This window comes from Urocitellus parryii, chromosome 6 (genome assembly GCF_045843805.1).
Source record: "Urocitellus parryii isolate mUroPar1 chromosome 6, mUroPar1.hap1, whole genome shotgun sequence".
Lineage (NCBI taxonomy): Eukaryota > Metazoa > Chordata > Mammalia > Rodentia > Sciuridae > Urocitellus > Urocitellus parryii.
In genome coordinates, this window is record NC_135536.1 from 91,377,560 (window position 1) to 91,398,846 (window position 21,287).

Sequence of the window (21,287 nt, forward strand, 5' to 3'; positions counted from 1 at the left end):
GGCTTTCCCCACATTTTGGATGATTTATTCACTTTTTTCCTTTTTCTTCTTTTATGGCCACTTATTTTTCATGTATAAATTTTCATTAATGTGTTTGCTGCTTATCCATTTTCATTGGAAATCCTAATCCTACTTGCTGTCTTTTTTTTTTTTTTGAGGGGGCGGGGGTCCCGGAATTGAACTCAGGAGCACTCGACTACTGAGCCCAGTCCTATTTTGTATTTTAATTAGAGACAGGGTCTCACTGAGATGCTTAGCGCCTCACCGTTGCTGAGTCTGGCTTTGAATTCATGATCTTCCTGCCTCGGCCTCCCAAGCTGCTGGGATTACAGGTGTGAGCACCATGCCTGGCACTTGCTGTCATCTTATCCCATTCATTTTTTTCCCTTCATATCTCATTGTTTTTCTATCCTTCTCTAATGTTCTTGGCTATTATATAGATAACTCTCTGCCAAATTCCATTTATTATGGTGGAAAATCAGAAGTAACAGCACATTTTTGCCTCTTCTTGGCTGTTTTTATTCCTTCTCAGTTTCAGCAGTTATTTCTGTGATTATGGCTAAAATTACTGTGTCTGAGGCCCAAATGAGTAAAGAGTTTTGTTATCTTCTAAAATTCTTCCATGTCTAAATTCTTGTGGGTTTCCAATTCTTAAATAAAGGAAGGACAAAAGCTGTAACATGAATTTGAAAATACTAAGGTAGCCTCAAGATCCTGGGTTTTAGCCTCCCCCCACAAACGAAAGAAAGGAAAAACAGGTATAGTGGTACATGTCTGTAACCCATCTACTCAGGAAGCAGAGGCAGGAGGATAGAAAATTTGAGACAACCTTGGCACCTTAGTAAGACCCTGTCTCAAAAATGATTTTTTTTTTTTTAAGAGTTAGGGATGTAGCTCAGTAGTAGCGCACATACCTGGCATGCATGAAGCCCTGGGTTTAATACACAGTACTGGGGGGTGGGAATATATGCATACATATATTTATATATATATATATATAAAATTTATTTATTTATATTTTTTTGTTATAACATACTGAGCTAGATTGAACAAGATTTTGTTGTAAGACAATGAAATGATTCAGTGATTTCTAATGTACGATATCTGGACCAATGATATCACTATTACTCAGGGACTTAACTAGAAATGCAGATACTTAGGTTCCAGAACAAATTAGGAGATGGAGCCCAGCAATTGCTCCATCTGTTTTAACAAGCTCTCTGGGTGATTTTCATCTGTGTTGAAATTTGAGAACCACTGACTTAACACATTAATTTTAAAAAGTACTGAGAGCAGAGACTCTGTATTTTCTTTTTCTTGTTTTGGTATTGGTGTTAAACTCAGGGTCATTCTACCACTGGGAAACATTCCTAATCTTATTTTTATTTTGAGACGGGGTCTCACTCAGTTAAAGGCTGAACTTAAATTTGTGATCCTCCTGCTTCAGTTGCTGGAATCATAGGGCTGTACCCATGTGTCCATATACCATGTATTTTTCTTCTAAATTTTTGCAGCACTGCTGTAGCCTTAACTTGAGTGAGTTTTAGGTTGATTAATCTTTTTATTTTGCCTTATTGAATTTTTAAGCGATTTTCAAAATTTTGCCATAGATAAATTGGCATCTAAAACATCCTGTTCAAGCTGGGTGCAGTGGCACATGCCTATAGTCCCAGTAGCTCGGGAGGCTGAGGCACTGAGCAACTCAGTGAGACCCTGTCTCTAAATAAAATACAAAATAGAACTGGGGATGTAGCTCAGTGGTTGAGTGCCCCTGAGTTCAATCCCTGGTACTCAAAGAAAAAAAAAATCCTGTCCAGATATAGGAGCAAGGATTGGTTATCTGCTTGTATGCATTTATTTCTCATGTCATATGTCTATAACATGGCACAATGGCATATACCTGTAATCCTAACTACTTAAGAGTCTGAGACAGGAGGATAGCAAAGTTGAAGGCAGTCTGGGAAACTTAGTGAGACCCTTTTATGAGAATTAAAACAAAAACAAAACAAAAGCTTAGGATCTACCTCAGTGGGAGAGCATTTGTACAGTATTTGAGCCTTGGGTTCAGTCCCCAGTATTGTTCCTCACTCCCCCCCAAAAAATTCCATAACCATTTTATTAGAATTAATAGGAATGAATGCTACTTCTAATGAGATACCAACAAATTTATATATAATTTTTAAAATATGAGCTTGTCCTATTAATTCACACAGTGTTTACAGCACTATAGCTTGGATCTGGGAACAACACCAAAAATGTATATATATTTTCTGTAAATTTAGCATTAATATAGAAAACTTCTGTGTATGCAGGTATTCTCTATATTTTTGTGGCATAGTAGGAGACTTCATATTAATTTTTGTTTATATTTTTTTGTGTGTATGAACGCAACATTAAGCATCTCTTTATATGTTCATTGGCCAATCATTTTTGCCTATTTTTCTATCAGATTGTTAGTACTTCTTTTTCTGAAATTAGGAGTTTTCTTAAAATAATATGTAATACAACTATCTTTTTTTATATCATGCATATAAACAAAGAGGAAAATCTTATTTCATACTTGAAATCTCCTTTCTAGTTTTCAGGTCCAGTCAATCTCATACTCATGCTCTTAATGGTTTGCTTTTGGGGAAACTGTATAAGGGTGTGTTCATCAGCTTTCTATCATTATAACAAAATGCCTGAGATAATTTTATTTCTCTTTTTTTAAGAGAGAGAGAGAGAGAATTTTTTAATATTTATTTTTCAGTTTTCAATGGACACAACATCTTTATTTTATGTGGTGCTGAGGATCAAACCCAAGCGCCCTGTGCATGCCTGACAAGCACGTTAATACTTGAGCCACATCCCCAGCCCATAATTTTATTTCTTATAAAGAAAAAAGGTTTACTTTGAATCATGGTTTTAGAGATTCCAGTCCATTAGCAGGGGTGGACTCATTGTTTTCAGGCCTTTGGGGTTGCTAGATGGCAATGCTAGATTGGCAAATTGTTTCCATCATAGTAAGAAGTAAAAGAGGAAGGGACTGGGTTTACAGTACCTCCTGGTAGGTGCCACCCTGGAGGCCAATTCTTTAACACCTGGGTCTTTGGGGGACATTCATCATCCAAACTAAGGCAAAGGGTTAAAAAAAAAAAATGTAGGGAAAATTACTGCTTTTGGATTTTTAATATTAGGTAGATCTAACCTATATATAAAATAATTAATTTTAATTTTCCATAACAGATTTCAACCTTGTTTGCCTACTTTAAAAAAAAAATATTTACTTTTTAGTTGCAGTTGGACAAAATACCTTTATTTATTTATTTTTATGTGGTGCTGAGGATCGAATCTGGGGCCTCACACGTGCTAGGCAAGCGCTCTACCGAAGAGCCACAACCCCAGCCCATGTTTGCCTATATTTTATATTCTCTCTCTTGTTTTTTTAATATTTTTTTAGATGTAGATTTTCACACCATATCTTTATTTATTTTTATGTGGTGCTGAGTATCGAACCCAGTGCTTCACATGTGCTAGGTAAGGATTCTACCATTGAGCCATAACACCAGCTCCCTTGTTTACCTACTGGAATCATGGGGAAGCTTTAAAAAATATACCAACTCCTGAGACCCACTCTAAAGATTTTGGTATATTTGATCTGGGGTGCAGCTTGGGCATTGAATGATTAAGTGCTCACTAGGTGACTGAATTCTGTATCTAAGGAAGAAAGCCACTGCATTAGGAGTATCTCTAAATCTTCACTGTCTAATAGAGTAGCCACTGGTCACACACAGCTAAATTCATTACATTTAAATAAAATTTAAATAAAAATAAAATACAGGTTCCTCAGTCAGACTAGCTCTGCTTCAGTGCTCAATGGTCACCTGCAGTTAGTGGCTATTGTGTTGGGCAGCATAGATATAGAATGTTTCCATAATTGCAGAAAGTTCTATTGGACAGCGCTTCTCTAGATTAATATTGGTAAGAGTGGTCTTCTAGGAATGAAGACTGGGGACAGGGATGAAAATGTGACTTACTTTCACTATACAACCTTCTGAACCTTTTACATTTTATATGATATTTGTAAATTACCTATTCAAAAAATTTTTAAGTTAATGAGATAAAAGTGTATTAACCAACTAGACATAATAAGCATCTATTGACTACTTCATCCAACTACAGTAAAATATACATTTTTTTCAACCTCACATGGAACACTCACCAAATTATACCACATTTTGAATCATACAACACATCTCAATAAATTTCAGAGAGTAGAAATCATATAATATCCATCCTCAGATCTCAGTAGAATTAATCTAGAGAAAAGCAATAAAAATAATTGGAAAATTCTAAAATATGTGGAATTTAAACAACACACTTATAGATAACACATGGGACAAAGAAGAAATATCAAGAGAAATTTTTAAATTATTTTGAGTTAAATGAAAACAAAAGCACAACTTATAAAAATTGTGGGATGCAGCAAAAGCTATGCTTAGAGGGAAATTTATAGCATTAGATGTACATATTGGAAAAGAAGAAAGGTCTAATATCAGGAAGTTCCCATCTTAGGAATCTAGAAAAAGAAGCGTGTATTAAATCCCAAGTAAACAGAAGAAAAGGTATTATAAAAATTTGGAGTAGAAATCAGTGAAATTGAAAGCAGAACAAAAATCAGTGAAACTGAAAGCTGGTTCTTTGGAAAAAATCTATAAATTTCTACTGCTATAGAAATGAAAGAAGGCTATCACTACAGATCCCAAGAACATTATAGTAAAGGACAACCTATACCTACAGACTTGATAGCCTAGATGAAATGTACTGATTCCTTCAAGGAAACAATCTGTCAAACTCTGCAAAAAGAAATAGACTGTCTGAATAGATTTACCTATTAAAGAAATTGAATCAATTATTAATAACTTTCTGAACCAGGAAGGTCCAAGCCCTGATGGGTTCACTGGTGAACCAAATACTGAAGGAAAAAAATTATACCAATTCTCTATAACTTCCTGAAGACAGAAGCAGAGGGAATGCTTTCTGACTCATTTTTTATGCCATTATTACCTTGTACCAAAACCAGACAAAGCTATTATAAGCAAACTATAGACCAGAATCTCAACTTAATATAGATGTAAAAATCCTCAATACAATATTAGCAAATTGAATCTATAATGTATAAAAAGAATGACATAGCTAACCAAATGAGAATTTATCCCAGGTGTGCAAAGCTTGTTCAACATCAAAAAATCAGTATCTTATCACTAGACTAAAGAAAAAAAATAATTATGACTGTCAATAGATACAGGAAAAAAATACTTGACACATCCAATACTATTCATGATAAAAACTCTTAAGTAAATTAAGAATAGAGAAAAATTTCCTCAACTGGATATAGACTATCTAGAAAAAAATCTACAGCTCATATCATATTTAATGGTGAGAAAGCTTTCCCACTAAATAAGGCAAGGATGTACTTTCTTATCACTTCTTTTCAACATTGTACTACTGCAAGCCTTAGTAATGTAATAAGACAAGAAGAGAAGTAAAGGGTATACAGATTGTTAAAGAATAAATAAAATTATTTTTGTTAGTAGATGTCATGATCTTTTCCTTAGAAAATCCAAAAGAACCAAAAAACAATTCCTGGCCTGGTGTGGTGGTACACACTGTAGTCCCAGCAGCTCAGGAGGCTGAGGCAGGAAGATCAAAAGTTCAGAGCCAGCCTCAGCAACTTACCAAGATCTTGAGCAAATTTAGCAAGATGGTGTCTCAAAAAAAAAACAACAAAAAAAGAAAAGATCTTTGGGAATGTGGCTAAGTGGTTGAGCGCCTCTGGGTTAAATCCCTAGGACCAAAACAAAACAAAAAATAACAACTCCTGTAACTAATAAACAATTATGAAAATATTGCAGGATACAAGGTTAAAGTACAAAAAGCTAGTCACTTTCCTATATACTAGCAATGAGAAAGTGGAATTTGAAATTTAAAACATGAAACATTTATATTAGCACCCCCAAAATGAAATACTTATGTATACATTTAACAAAATATGTACAAAATCCCTGTGAGTAAAACTACAAAATTTAGATGAAAACAATCAAAGGATAATGAAATACATGGACAAATATTTCAGGTTCATGGATAATATTGTCAAGATGTCAGTTTTTCATCTTGATTTGTAATTTAATGCAATCCCAATCAAAATCCCAGCAAGTTATTATATGGGTATTGACAGATTGATTGTAAAGTTTATATGGAGAATCATTAGGTTGAAGAACTGGCACTACTTAACTTCAAAACCTATTATAAAGTCACAGTAATCTAGACACTATGGTGTTGGCAAAAGAGTAGACATTTAGATCAATAGAATAGAACAGGGAGCTCAGAGACAGATCCACATAAATATAGTAAATTGATTTTTGACAAAATAGCAAAGTCAATACAACAAAACAAAGATAGTCTTCAAAAAATGGTACTGAAATAGCAACACATGGTGGTGCATGCCCATAATCCCAGCAATTCAAGAGGCTGCTGCAGGAGGATTGCAAGTTTGAGGACAGCCTCAGCAATATAGAGACCCTATCTCAAAATAAAAGAGAGTTGGCTCAGTGATAAAACACCCCTGGGTTCAATTCCCAGTACCAAAAAAAAAAAAAAAAAAAAAATCTAGATACAGATCTTCATAAAAATTAATGTGAGCTGGATATGGTGGCATATATCTGTAATCCCAGCAATTTGGGAGTTTAAGGCAGTAGGATTATTGGAGGCCTGGGCATTTTAGTGAGCCCCTATCTCAAAATAAAACATAATGTGATTCAGTAATATGGCATCCCTGGTTTCAGCCTCCGTTATTGAAAAAAAAAAATTGAATTAGAGGCCTAAATGTAAAAAGTATAGAACTAGGAGAGAAACCCAAGATAACTTTAGATATTGTGATAACTTTTTAGATACCACACCAAAATCATGATTCATATAAGAAATGATGAAATCGCTGAGCTATAATCCCAGCAGCTCGGGAGGCTGAAACAGGAGGATCTTGAGTTCAAAGCTAGCCTCAGCAATGGAGAGGTGCTTAGCAACTCAGTGAGACCCTGTCTCTAAATCAAATACAAAATAGCACTGGGGACATGGTTCAGTGGCTGAGTGCCCCTGAGTTCAATCCCCAGTACTCCCCCCAAAATGGTGATGTTGAAGTTGAGTAAGGTGGTATACACCTGTGATCTCAGCGACCCAAGGCTGAGGCAGGAAGATCACAAGTGAGAGAGCAGCCTCAGCAATTTAGCCAAACCCTGTCTCAAAATAAAATAAAAAGGGCTAGGGTTGTGACTCAATGGTGGAGGTCTCCTGGGTTCAACCCCCAGTACCACTACTAAGAAAAAAAAAATGATGTTGAACCATATTTATTGGCATACAAAGATATCTCTGATTCTATTAAAAAAATATTTTTTAGTTGTAGATGGACACAATACCTTTATTTATTTTTATGTTGTGCTGAGGATTGAACCCAGTGTCTCACATGTGCTAGGCAAGTGCTTCACCACTGAGTCACAACCCCAGCCCTAGCTCTTGTTTTTAAAATGAAAAAAGCAACTTTCAAGAGAGTGATTATAATATAATCTCATTAAAAAAATTTTTAGTTGTTGATAGACTTTTATTTTATTTGTTTATATGGGGTTCTGAGAATTGAACCCAGTGCCTCATACATGCCAGGCAAGTGCACTACCACTGAGCCCCAGCCCCTATAATCTAATTTTTATGCAGGGAAAAAATTATATATTTGCATATACATAGAAAAAAGAAGAACCTTATACAAAATTGGAGGATAACGTTAGCACCCTTAGTTTTCTCAAATCCACTAGCATTTTTCTAGATCTATTTATTTTTGAACCATTAACTATTACTATTAATTTTGACCACTGGAAAATCTAATTATCCTATCCTAGGTATAAATAAATTATACCTATAAATAAGTTACCTCTTTATTTATTTTTATTTTTTTATTTTTTTTAAGAGAGAGTGAGAGAGGAGAGAGAGAGGGAGAGAGAGAATTTTTTTTTTTTTTTAATATTTATTTTTTAGTTCTCGGCGGACACAACATCTTTGTTGGTATGTGGTGCTGAGGATCGAACCCGGGCCGCACGCATGCCAGGCGAGCGCGCTACCGCTGAGCCACATCTCCAGCCCCAAGTTACCTCTTTAGTTCAACAAAAACAAGTCTGGAGTTTTTTTTAAAGGAACTTTTAAAGAAAACCGTAAATAAAATGCAAAGTAAAAACATAGGAACCAAAGTATTTACAGGACATAAATTATGTTTACATTTTCCTAGAAGTAAAAGTCGGCCAGCTGGCTTAATCGATGCATTTAATGAGGCCATAAAGTCCTTGTGGTAGTCCTTTATACAGGCATCTCTAACAAGTCCCATAAAAGTCAGATTTTTTTTTTTTTTTTTGATTCAGGAATACATTTGGGAATATTGTAGAAGAAATGGAATGACATGGAAAATACATATAAAATGTGAAATTAAAATCATTTTTATAAAACAGTAACATATACAGCTGGGTGTCATGGCACATGCCTGTAATTCCAGCTGCTCAGGAGAGTAAAGCAGGAGGATCATAAGTACAAGACCAGCCTGGGCAACATGTCAAGACCCTGTCTCAAAAAGAAAACAACCAAATGATATAGAGAAGATCCTAATTTTCTTTAAGTCATAGGATAATACAATGCATAGAAAAAAAGAAAAAACACACCAGAGACACACACTCCAAATTATAGTAGTAATTATCTTTAAATGGAGGAATTACAGTTAAATTTAAATTTCTTTGTAAAGCTAGGGATATGTCTCTGTAGTGGGGCACTTGCCCAGCATGTTCAAGATCCTTGGTTAAATTCTCATCAATGCCAAAAAATATTATTTGTGCTTTTCTACATTTCTAAATTTTCTGTAGGAACATTTACAAACTCAAATCATTTTGAGACAGGACTTCCCAAAGTTTCTGAGGCTGGCTTTGTGATCCTCCTGTGTCAGCCTTCCAAGTAGCTGAGATGCCTGTACTACCATAGCTGGCAAGTTTGATTTAAAATCTGAGAAACTAAGTATAACTGAAAGCTCAATCCCTGCCCCCAATGCCAAACAATGCCAATAATAAGGACACAGTTTTGAGAAAAGGGAAGAAGAAAGTTTATTGCTTTGCTAGCAAAGGAGAAACATAGGGGACTCCTGTCCCCAAAGCTGTGACTCACCCTATCAGGAGGGGCAGGGGAGTGATGTTAAAGGAACTCTTCAAGGGTTACATTCCAGGTGTGCTCTGGTAGCAGGTCCCTGGGTGCCCTGATGGTGTTTTGGGATTCACTTGTTAATTTGGGAGATATTCATTTCCTAAATCCCCTGCAGGCATCTCCTTCCTTCAGTGGGTGTGTTCAAAGTCAATTAACTAGGAGAAGAAAACATAATACTGTCTCCCTAATCTTGTTAGGAATCCGGAGGTAGGGGGGAGGGGGAGGAGGAGAAAAAAGAGAGAAAAAATTTTTTCTAAAAAAAAAAATAAGCCTTAGAGCAATAAGGGCTATATTCAGAAGGTGAAGGGACCACTGTTAAGTAAGGATAGCATATTGTTAATGTTTTGTCTAATCTGTAAATGCTAAATTTTATTTGTACCACCTATATTAAAACGTCTCACTGCTGAAATTCTCTATATCTGAAGAGATTTATATATCTATTCATTCAAATCTTCATGGAGTTTCTATTATGTTCCAGACACTATTGTAAATAGTTGGGATATAGTAATCAACAAGACAGAGTTCATACTGTTATGAAGCTTATTTTCTGATCAGATTATTAATCATGAAAATTCTATAATGGGTGGTATAATGTATCATTTAGTAACCATAAATGATTTAGTTTACCAGCTCTCAGGATTAAAAAATTAGAATAAGCATCATAAGATTAGTGTAGTATAGATTCATGGTGGGTTTTTTGTTTGTTTGTTTTTGTTTTCTTTTTTGGTACTGGGTATTGAACCCTGGGGGTGCTCTATCTCTGAGCTATATTTTGGTTTTGAGATAGGGTCTCTCTGAGTCACTGGGATTATAGGCTCCCCAGCCCTTTTATTTTTATTTTTTTTATTTCTTAGTTGTAGTTGGACACAATATCTTCATTTATTTATTTTTATGTGGTGCTGAGGATTGAACCCAGGGTCTTGCACATCCTAGGCAAGTGCTCTACCACCGAGCCACAATCCCAGCCCCCTCCCCAGCCTTTTTAATTTTTTATTTTGATACAGGATCTGGCTGGGTTGTTGAGTGACCTCTTAAATTATTGAGGTTGGCCTCAAACTTGTGATCCTCCTGCCTCAGTCTCCTGAGTCACTGGGATGACAGGGATATACTACCATGCTCAGCTATAGTAGTTGGGTTTTTAGAAAACATGTCAATTGGGAATAATATGTTTTTTTTTTTTTTTTCAGTTTTAAAAAAGCCCCCTGTTTTGGTTTCTCAGCATGAAAGTCATCAAGCAATCTCCCATATTCCAACTGGACAACCTCTTTCCCCAAATATGGCTCCAGGTATGAAGTCTTATTCTTTTGGCATTTCATTTAAAAACCATCTTATTGGTCATGTATTGTTATATAGTGAATAAAACATGTCATTTAGCAGTATAGTGAAGTAGCATTCAAAGACAGGGTCTTGCTGTGTTGCCTATGTTGCTCAGACTGGCCTTAAACTCTCAATTCCTTTTCCTCAGCCTCCTGAATAGTTGGGACTACAGGCATGTGTCACCATGCCTGACCTTCAAGCTATATAAATTAACCTTCCTTCAGAATGTGTTCATAGAACTGGTGGTGTTGCTCTGTGGTAAAAACTGTATTCATAGTTATCTTATTGAGGCCTTCTACAAATTATTACTGTGTAGAAGACCTTACTTGTTGCTTATGAATATGTGTGTGTGTGTTTTGTGGTGCTGAGGATTGAAAAAAACAGGGCCTTGTGCATGTGAGGCAAGCACTCTACCAACTGAGCTATATCCCCATCCCATGTTTGTTTTCTGTTGAATACCTATTTGATTTTATAGAGGGTTCTAAAATGAGAATTATTGAAAGGAGGTGCTTTGGGGAAGATCATGGAAAGGAAAGATATAGAAATCAGTGGCACAAGAGGTTTATGATTCCAAAATTAATAGTAATAAGGATCTAATCAAGATTTTGATGAGGGGAAAAATGAGAGGTGGGAGAAAGAGAGGTTATATCAAGAAGATACTGCTAAGAAAGAATCTAGAGTTAATTGTGAGTCATTGTGTAGATGAAGGCAATGAAGAAACTAGAAATTTCAAAAGCCTTATTGGATTTTAGAGAATTTTGACAGCAATATGGAGTTTGGAGAGGCAAAAGAAATGGATATCATTGCTATATTGATGTCTGGATTTTTACTGTGTATATATCTCTTTGGTGAATAGGTTTATAATTGGTAATGGACATACTCATTTGTGAATGATTGGCAAACTTTGCATAGCTGAAACCACACTGGTAATTAAAGTAAAGCTTAAAAAACAAACAACAACAACAACAACAAAAAGACTAAATGACTATCCAATGTCAGATAATAATGTTTCTTAACTTTTCTAAAAGAGAGGTCTCATGAAATTCTTCTGTAGAAGAATTAACGTTCTTTTAATTTGATGTTTTTATACCATAGGTTCATATGTAAACCACAATGGAAATCCTGGCACTTCAAAACAGAACCCCTCCAACCCTCTTCAGCGTTTAATTCCAGGCTCAAATTTGGAGAGTGAACACAGAATTCAAACAGATATATTAAAGCAGGCCACTAAGGATAGAGTCAGTGATTTCCACAAATTGAAGCAAAGTAAGAATCAATTGATGAATACTATGTTAAAAAGATTTCTTTGAATATAATGTTTATAGGACTGAATCAAGGTCTTCATTATTACATTCTTTAATGATTGCGTAGAGAAGTTATGTGTATATAAAGTATAATAGTGTTAAAATTTAAAAGAAAAGCAGGATATTTTTTGTTTTTTATTTGTTGAAAAGCAGGTTTTAAATGGGTAGAAACAAAGAAATATTTAAAAGCTGATCATATTATTTACTGTTAAATTATAAATTTCAGGTGAGTTATTTTTTTAAATACTATTCTTAAGAATTTAAGCTTATTTAGAGAAATGAGAAAAGATATACTTTGTTAGGTTAATGAATGGAAACTTTAAGAGGGAAGGAAAGTAAAATAATTTTGAGAAATGGAGGATTCTGGGGGAAACATACACTTTGGATCTCTCCAATACCCACTATTGCCATAGTGGGTAGTCAATACTACTTCCTCCTCTCCTTTCAATTACAGTTTGCTTCATTTAGGTGTTAGGAGAGACATGAAACAGATTGAACAAATTCCTAGCACTCTTGTAGTGAACTATGGCTGCTTAATTATTTCAGAGATATTGATTTTGATAAATCGACAGTTTCTGTTAATCTGTATAACTCTCTGGTTGGTGGGTTCTCAGGAAATATAAGAAAAACCTCTGGTAGCTGAGTAAATTTGGAGCTAGAGGGTATAGCTTTAGGTCAGCTCCCTTAAACTGTGCTTTTCATTCTTACTTTTCCTGTCTTCTTTCTACCTTCAATTCTGAATAGTCAGAATATCTAAAAGCTCTAGTTTGTCTTTTTGATGGTTTCTATGATAACTTTTCAGAGTAGTATGTAGTCAGTTATTTGTATATAGGTTGCTTATAGGTTGAAAACTGGACAGTGTTACTATTTTTGAATTTATTCAAAATTTATTTGTTGGTCTTTTAACAAGTATTCATGTTTTTACACATATATAAATATATAGTTTGCATACATTGACTTCCTTTTTTTTTTTTTTAATACCGGGGATTGAACTCAGAGGCACTCCATCACTGAGCCATATTCCCCAGCCTATTTATTATTTTTGTATTTTGAGAGAGGGTCTCACTAAGTTGCCCATGCTGATCCTCCAGCTTGTGATTCTCCTGCCTCAACCTTCCAAATTGCTGGGATTGAGGTATGCATCACCATACCTGGCAAAGCCTATTGACTTTTAAACTCTTAACTACAAATTATTTTCCATGAAACATAAATCAATGCATATACTATTTTTTAAAATTTATTTTTGAGTTGTTGAGGGACCTTTATTTTATTCATTTATTTATATGTGGTGCTGAGAATCCCAGTGCCTCACACATGCAAGGCAGTTGCTCTACCACCGAGCCACAAATACATACTATTTTTTAATTACTTTAATTAAAATTATTTCTTGTGGGCTGGAGTTGTGGCTCAGTGGTAAAGTCCCTACCTAGCATGCATGAGGCACTGGGTTCAATTCTCAGCATGCATATAAATAAAAAATTAACTGATTAATTAAAGGCTTATCAACAACTAAAAAAAATTTTAAAATGAAATTATTTCTTGAATGTCTTTTATCAAATAGTTATATACTTGTCATTGTGTGTACACTGGGGATTGAACTCAGGGCCTCCAGCATGCTAGGTAAGTGCTGTACTACAGAACTACATTCCGGCCCTTTTTACTTTGAGAGTCTGGCCTTGAACTTGTGTTCCTCTTGCCTCAGCCTAGTAGATGTGATCACAGGCATGCAACACACACACACACACACACACACACACACACACACACACACATACACAAATACATTTACATTTATTAAGTTGCACTTAAGCAATAAGAATCGTTAATTTAGTTCTACTCTGATTCTTTTTGTAATACTGGGGATTAAACCCAGGGGCATTCTACCACTGAGCTAAATCCCCAGCCCTTTTTGTTTTTTAATTTTGAGACAGGGTCTTGCTAAATTTCTGAGGCTGGCCTTCAATTTGTAATCCTTCTGCCTCAGCCTTCTAAGTAGCTGGAGTTACAAATGTGCAGTAGGCTCTACTTTACTTTCTTACTGATTATTTAGATTTCTTTGTATTTTCTCATTTTAGTTGATTGTGACTATCTTTTTTTCTTTTAATTATTTCCTGTTTCACCTATTTTGAGTATACCTTTAAAAGTATAGTACTAAGAATGAACTTACTGGATCAAAGCATTTAATTAGCTTCTTAGTTCCTGTTATATATTGCAGATTGTTATTTTTTTTAATATATTATTTATTTATATGCAGTGCTGAGAATTGAACCCAGTGCCTCACACATGCTAGGCAAATGAGTCACAACACCAGCCTCTGTCAGATTATTTTTTTAGAACATTTTATAGTGTCACTGGAGATACTTATCTGTTTTCCTGTGGCCTGGCCTGACCACATTGATATTTTTAATCTCTTTTATAAGTTATTTAGAATTTAATGAAGCCTGGTATAGTGGCATACATCTATGATCCTAGGTACCTGTGAGGCTGACAGTGGCTCTCTAGAGCCTAGTAGCTCAAGGAAAATCTGGGCAACATGGTGAGACATTGTTGGGAAAAATACAGAATATAATGATTTTCTTTTTTTTAAGTATATATATTTTTTCTTTTAGTTGTACACAGACACAATACCTTTATTTTATTTAATTGTTTTTATGTGGTATTGAGGATCAAACCCAGTGCCTCATACATGCTAGGCAAGCACTCTATCACTGAGCTACAGCTCTGGCCCCATGATTTTCTTAATGATATTTTAGTAGGCATATCCTTTCTGGTGTAGCCTGCTTTTTTGATTATTTCATTTTTATTTTATTTTGGGAGGGGGATTTTTGTTTGTTTTGAGATAGTGTCATGCTTTTTTGCCCAGACTGGCTTTGAACTCTTGGATTTAAGTGATTCTTCCACCTCAGCCTCCTGAATAGTAGCTAGGGTTATAGATGTATGCCTTCAGGCCTAGCTGGCATGTTTTTGTTTTGCTTTGTTTCTGTTGCTGGGGTTTGCCAGACCTCACATGTGCTATAGCCCTAGTTGGCTTGTATTTTTATGTGAGGAGTTTTCTTGGGATTATTTCCTGGTATATAATGTGTATATCAGATTTGACCACTTAGCTTGAGAACTTTGTAGATTAGTCCTGTATATTTATATAAAATATTTTTAAATAATTAAGACACTAATTTTAAAAATATATATATATATATTTAGTTGTGGATGGACACAATACCTTTATTTATTTTATTTCTTTTATGTGGTGCTGAGGATCGAACCCAGTGCCTCACATTGCTAGGCAAGTGCTCTACCACTGAGCCACAACCCCAGCCCAGGATACTAATTCTTATATATTGCTTTAATAACATTTTTCTTCTTTGCAACTTTCCTGACATGAGACTTATTTTTATGCTTTACATGTAAAAGGTTCCCCCACTCCTTGTATTGGGGATGGAAGCTAGGTAAATGTTCTACCACTTGGCTATATCCCCAGCCTTTTTGAGACAGTTATACCCCACTGTATATACTGTCCTTGAAATTTTGATCCCCCTCTTACTTCAGACACCCCAACAGCTAGGATTACAGTTGTGTATTGTCACTCCTGGCAAGTGTTTTTTTTTTTTTAATTAAAAATAATTTTTGTTGTGGTAATAAAATTTACTAAAGTAGGGCTGGGGATATGGCTCAAGAAGTAGTGTGCTTTCCTGGCATGCGTGACGCACTGGGTTCAATCCTCAGCACCATATGAAAATAAAATAAAGATATTGTGTCCACCTAAAGCTAAAATATATTTTTAAAAAAATTTACTAAAGTATACATTTCAGTGGCATGTGATGCATTCACAGTGTTGTACAATCATCATCATCACTCTCTAGTTCCAAAACATTTTTATCACCCCAAAAGAAAACCCATACCTATTAAATAGTCATTCCCTGGTCTCTCATGCCCACAGTCCCTGGCAGCTATTAATCTGCTTTCTGTCTCTATGGATTCATGTATTGTGGATTGTTATTTATAGAAATCATAAAATAGGTGGCCTTTAGTGTCTGGCTTCTTTTACTTAGCATAATGTCTTCAAGTTGCAGCCATGGTTGTTTGGCATGTGTCAGTGCTTTATTCCTTTTTTTATGACTGGATAATATTCCATTGTATGTGTACATTTTGCTTATCCATTAATCTGTTGATGGACATTTGGATTGTTTCTACTTTCCTGCTATTAAGAGTAGCACTTTCTGGGGCTGGGGATGTGGCTCAAGCGGTAGCGTGCTCGGCATGCATGAGGCCCGGGTTCGATCCTCAGCACCACATACAAACAAAGATGCTGTGTCCGCCGAAAACTAAAAAAAAAAAAATAATAATAATAAATATTAAAGAAAAAAAAGAGTAGCACTTTCATGATGGTGTGCATATATCCTTGCTTCTGTGCAGTGCTGTATGTGTGTGCACATGTAAGAGACCTGATACACAGAAAACAGCGTTTGGCAGTGTTGAAGTGGCTTTTAATTACCATTTGTTTTGTTGGACATATGTCTTTTTTAAAAAAACTGATACTTAATCATGTCACACTTGGTTGATTGTTTTGAGTCTTAAATGTTTTCTATTATTGATTTAGACTGTCACAATTCTGTATCATTACTGACTTAAGAAAGATTCACTTATACTTCTGAAAGATGTGTTTTCTTTCAGAAGATTTTCCTTTGAAACAAATGTGTGAAATTGAAAATATATCCCAGTTATAAATTAATAAATGTGGAAATAGCATTGTTTCTAAAACAATTTCAAGTACATAAAACTTTCAGGATCTTCTGGACTTTTAAAGCGTGTTTGTATTTATTTTAGTAAGAATTTCTTTTTATCAGTACATGTTGAATTCTGTTTTTTAATTAAACACAAAGCTTGGATTTCAGAAAGAGGGGGGAGACTAGCTGGAGTTCCCAGAGTGTGTTGCTATTTTTAATTAACAAAGGGGGAAATGTATATAAACAGATAAAAAAGTTACCACAAATTCTATGAACTTAAATCTGTTATTCATTGTTTTAAAACTTTCTCTTTTAGAATTTCCATACTGCATGCCAAAGCAGTAAAATGGATTTTAAAGATGTATATTAGACCAATGTCCATTTTTTTAAAAGTACCAAGTGAAAATATTTATTCCATGCATTGGAAGAAAACTTATTTACCTGGGACTGGGGTTGTGACTCAGCAGTAGAGCACTTACCTAGTACATGTGAGGCACTGGGTTTCATCCTTAGCACCATAAAAATAAATAAAAAAATAGAGGAATGGTGTCCATCTACAACTTAAAAAAAATCATTTATCTATTGAATGTTACCTCTTTATCTAGAGCTTTTAGATGTAATAAAAGAAAAGCCTTCAGTTAAAAAAGAATAGCACTACTATGGAGATATCCATACAAGTTTTTATTGACACCTGTTTTTAATGCTTTGGGGTTTGTACCTAGATGTAGAATTGCTGAGTCATATGGTAATTCTTAGTTTAGCTTTTTGAGGAATTGCCAAATTATTTTCTACAATAGCTGTACAATTTTACATTCCCACCAGCAATATACAAGAATTATAGTTTCTCCACATCCTCTCCAACACTTAATATTTTCTTTCCCTCTTTCCTTTCATCTCTCCTCACTCCTGTTTTCCTGTCTTTCTTTCTGTTGCCATCCTAGTGGATGTGAAATGGTAACTCATTTTGTTTTGTTTTTTTTTTTTTTTTTTTTTTTTTTTTTTTGCTTATTTTGGGGTGCTGGGGACTGAACCCAGGGCCTAGAGCAACTTAGGTGAGCTAATTGTGGTTTTGATTTACATAGCCATAATGACTAATGATGTTGAATATCTTTTTTTTTAATATATTTTTTTTAGCTGTAGATGGACACAATTTCTTTATTTATTTTTATGTGGTGCTGAGAATCGAACCCATTGCCTCATATGTCCTAGGCAAGCACTTTACCACTGAGCCACAACCCCAGTCCTGATGTTGAATAACTTTTTGGGGACTTCTTGGCCATTTGTTTTAGAGAAATGTCTGTTGTCATTTGCCCTTTTTAAAAATTGGATTGTTTAGCTGGGCATTGTGGCATACGCCTGTAATCCCAGTGGCTCAGGAGGGTGAGGCAGAAGGATCACAGGTTTTAAGCCAGCTTCAGCAACTTAGCAAGGTTGTAAGCAACCTAATGATGCCCTGTCTCAAAAAAAAAAAAAAAAAAAGGGGCTAGGAATGTGGCTCAGTGGTTATCCACACTTGCTATCAATCCCTGGTACCAATAAAATAAAATAAAATTGGATTGTTTGTCTTTATTGCTGAGCTATAAGAATTCTTTATATACCTTGGATACTACACCTTCATTACATACATTGTTCACAGACATATTTGTCCATTTTGTGAGTTGTCATTTCACTTTCTTGATAGTTTCCTTCAGTGCACAAAAGTTTTTAATTTTGATGAAGTCTCATTTAATTAATCTATTTCTTCTTTTGTTATTCATGGTTGGGGATATCATATCTAAGAGTCTTCTGCCAAAATACTGTCATGAAGGTTTCCCCCCGACTTTGTTTTCTTCTAAGAATTTTAGAGATTTAGCTTTTTATAATTAATCTTTGATCGATTTTAAATTAGTTTTTGTATATGGTAGGATTTTTTTCAGGTTTGTTTCTTTTGAGGGGATACTGTGGAATCTATCCTTTTTGGTTTTTATTTGAGACAGGCTCTCTTGCTAAGTTGCTGAAGCTGGCCTCAAATTTGTGATCTTCCTGCCTCAGACTCCCTAGTTTCTGGGATTACAGGTGTACACCATCACACCTAGCTAGGCTATCTTTAATTTCTTTCAGCAATATTTTATAGTTTTCAGAGTATAATTCGTGGACTGTCTTGATTAAATTTATTCCTAAACTTTTTATTATTTTTTTGAATGTATAATTTTTTAGTTACTGATGGACCTTTATTTTTATTTATTTATCTATCTATATGTAGTTTTGAGGATCGTATCCAGGGTTTCACACATACCAGGAAAGCACTCAGTTACCACAACCTCAAATCCCATTTTCATTTTTGTTGTTATTATAAATCAAATTGTTTTCATAATTTCTTTTTATATTATATATTGTTAGCACACAAGAATTGGACTGATTTTTGTATATCTATCTTATATATTGATGCAAAAGCTTTATATCTGTTGATAGTTAGACATGTCACTCTTGGGCTACAGTTGTAGCTCAGTGGCAGAGCACTTGCCTAGCATGTGTGAGGCACCACATAAGAATAAAAATAAATAAAATAAAGGTATTAAAATTATAAAAGAATAAAAAGAAAAAATATAAAAGAAAAAACATCATTCTGGATTCTTCCAATAGTATTTTTTTTATAGGCACAAATATCCTATAAATTTTTTTAATGGCTTTTTTCTAATTGATTATTTGACCTGCTTGGAATTCATAATGATCTAAATTAACTTTCTCTATACTAATACTGTTTTATTTCAGGATTCTTATTAATTTGTTATTTTCCCTTTGGGGGATATTACTTCTGTTTTATTTTATAAAAATTAAATTATTTTAAGATTTTAACTTATCTCCAGAATGTACATTTTTGATGATTCTTGTTTTTATCTTCAGCATATGGGTTTTTTTTTTTAAGAGAGAGAGAGAGAGAGAGAGAGAGAGAGAGAGAATTTTTTTTAATATTTATTTTTTAGTTTTCGGTGGACACAACATCTTTATTTTATTTTTATGTGGTGCTGAGGATCGAACCCAACGCTCTGCGCATGCCAGGAGAGTGTGCTACCGCTTGAGCCACATCCCCAGCCTGAGCATATGGGTTTTTTGTTTTTGCTTTTGTATCAGGGATTGAACCCAGGGGCATTCAACCACTGGGCCACATCCCCAGCCTGTTATTTATTTATTCTTTAAATTTTGAGACAGGATCTTGTTAAGTTGCTTGAGGCCTCACTAAGTTGCTAAGGCTAACTTTCAACTTGTGAGCCTCCTACCTCAGCTTCCTAGCCATTGAAATTACAGGCATGGGCCAGTGTGCTCGGCTATCCTCAGCAAATGGTTTTGAAAACTATTGTTTTATACTGATTTAAACTTACCTTAAAGTTTAAGAAAGCTATTTTTTTCTATTTTCTTTAAAAAAAAATTCACTTTCAGTTTATTTATTTTTGTTGTTTTTCCCTTTTTCTTTTTTGGAACTTGCATCCAGAGTCTCCTATATACTAGGCAAGTGCTCTACTAGAGCTCTAACCCTGATCTGATTTATTAAGTTCTAAAACTAGTTTTCAGAAAACTTAATTTGTATTTAATTAAATCTGTTTTCTATTCATTTAATGTGTTTACTATAACCTAAGTACTATTTACTATCTTTGTTCTTTGCATTTTAGACTCTATTTATTCATACGTCATTTGGCTCACTGATCTTCCAAGTTTCAATTATGTATAATTATTGTTTTTTTCTTCATTGTTTTCAAATGGGATTTTTTATCTTGTTTTTTCCCCACATGCCTTCAATGAATTTTTAACTAACTTATTTAATTTTCTTATTTTGCATTTTATATTTTTATTGGTGCACTATAATTATACATAACAGTGGGATTTGTTGTTAAATATTCATAATACACATGATGTAACAATGTAATTTGGCCATTATAATTTCCCAGTGATTCCCCTTCCTTCTTTCCTCCTTCTCCTATCCCTTTCCTCTACACTACTAGTCTCTCTTCTATTTTTATGAGACCACCTGCTCCCCACTTTGTTTTTCTTTTTCTTTCTTTCTTTCTTTCTTTTTTTTTTTTTTTTGGTACTGGGGAATGAACTCAGGGACACTCAACCACTGAGCCACATCCCCAGCCCTGTTTTGCATTTTGTTGGGAGACAGGGTCTCACTGAGTGGTTTAGCACCTTGCTGTTGTTGACGATGGCTTTGAACTCATGATTCTCCTGCTTCAGCCTCCCAAGCAGCTGGGATTATAGGCGTGAGCCACTACATCCACTTTTTCTTCCTCTGTAGCTTCCACATATGAGATAAAATATATGATTCTTGCCTGTCTGAGTTTGGTTTATTTCGTTTAACATAATATTCTCTAGTTCTATACATTTTCCTACAAATGACATAATTTCATTCATCTTTATGGATGAATAAAGGTCTACATTTTCTTTATCCATTCATTAATTGATGGATACTTAGGCTGGTTCCCTAGTTTGGCTATTGGGAATTGTGCTGTTATAAACTGGGTATGCATGTATCACTATCGTATGCTGGAAGATAAATACCAAGGAGTGGTGTAACTGGGTCATATGGTGTTTCCATTGCTAGTCTTTTGAAGAACCTCTGTACTGATTTCGATAGTGATTGTTTTAATTTACAGTTCCTCTAACATTATAGTGTTCTTTTTCTTCCTCACACTCTCTTCATTATTAT

General features: G+C 34.7%; 1 protein-coding gene across 2 annotated transcripts in view; it reads left to right on the forward strand.

Annotated features, from left to right (window-relative positions):
• Golm2 (golgi membrane protein 2) overlaps nucleotides 1-21,287 on the forward strand; it is a 108,559-nt gene that overhangs the window by 57,271 nt on the left and 30,001 nt on the right. For both annotated transcript variants that reach the window (XM_026390298.2, XM_026390306.2), the window contains exons 7-8: nucleotides 10,449-10,547; nucleotides 11,674-11,844. In XM_026390298.2, the coding sequence (XP_026246083.1) occupies nucleotides 10,449-10,547; nucleotides 11,674-11,844 (270 nt within the window). The remainder of the gene's footprint in view (nucleotides 1-10,448; nucleotides 10,548-11,673; nucleotides 11,845-21,287) is intronic.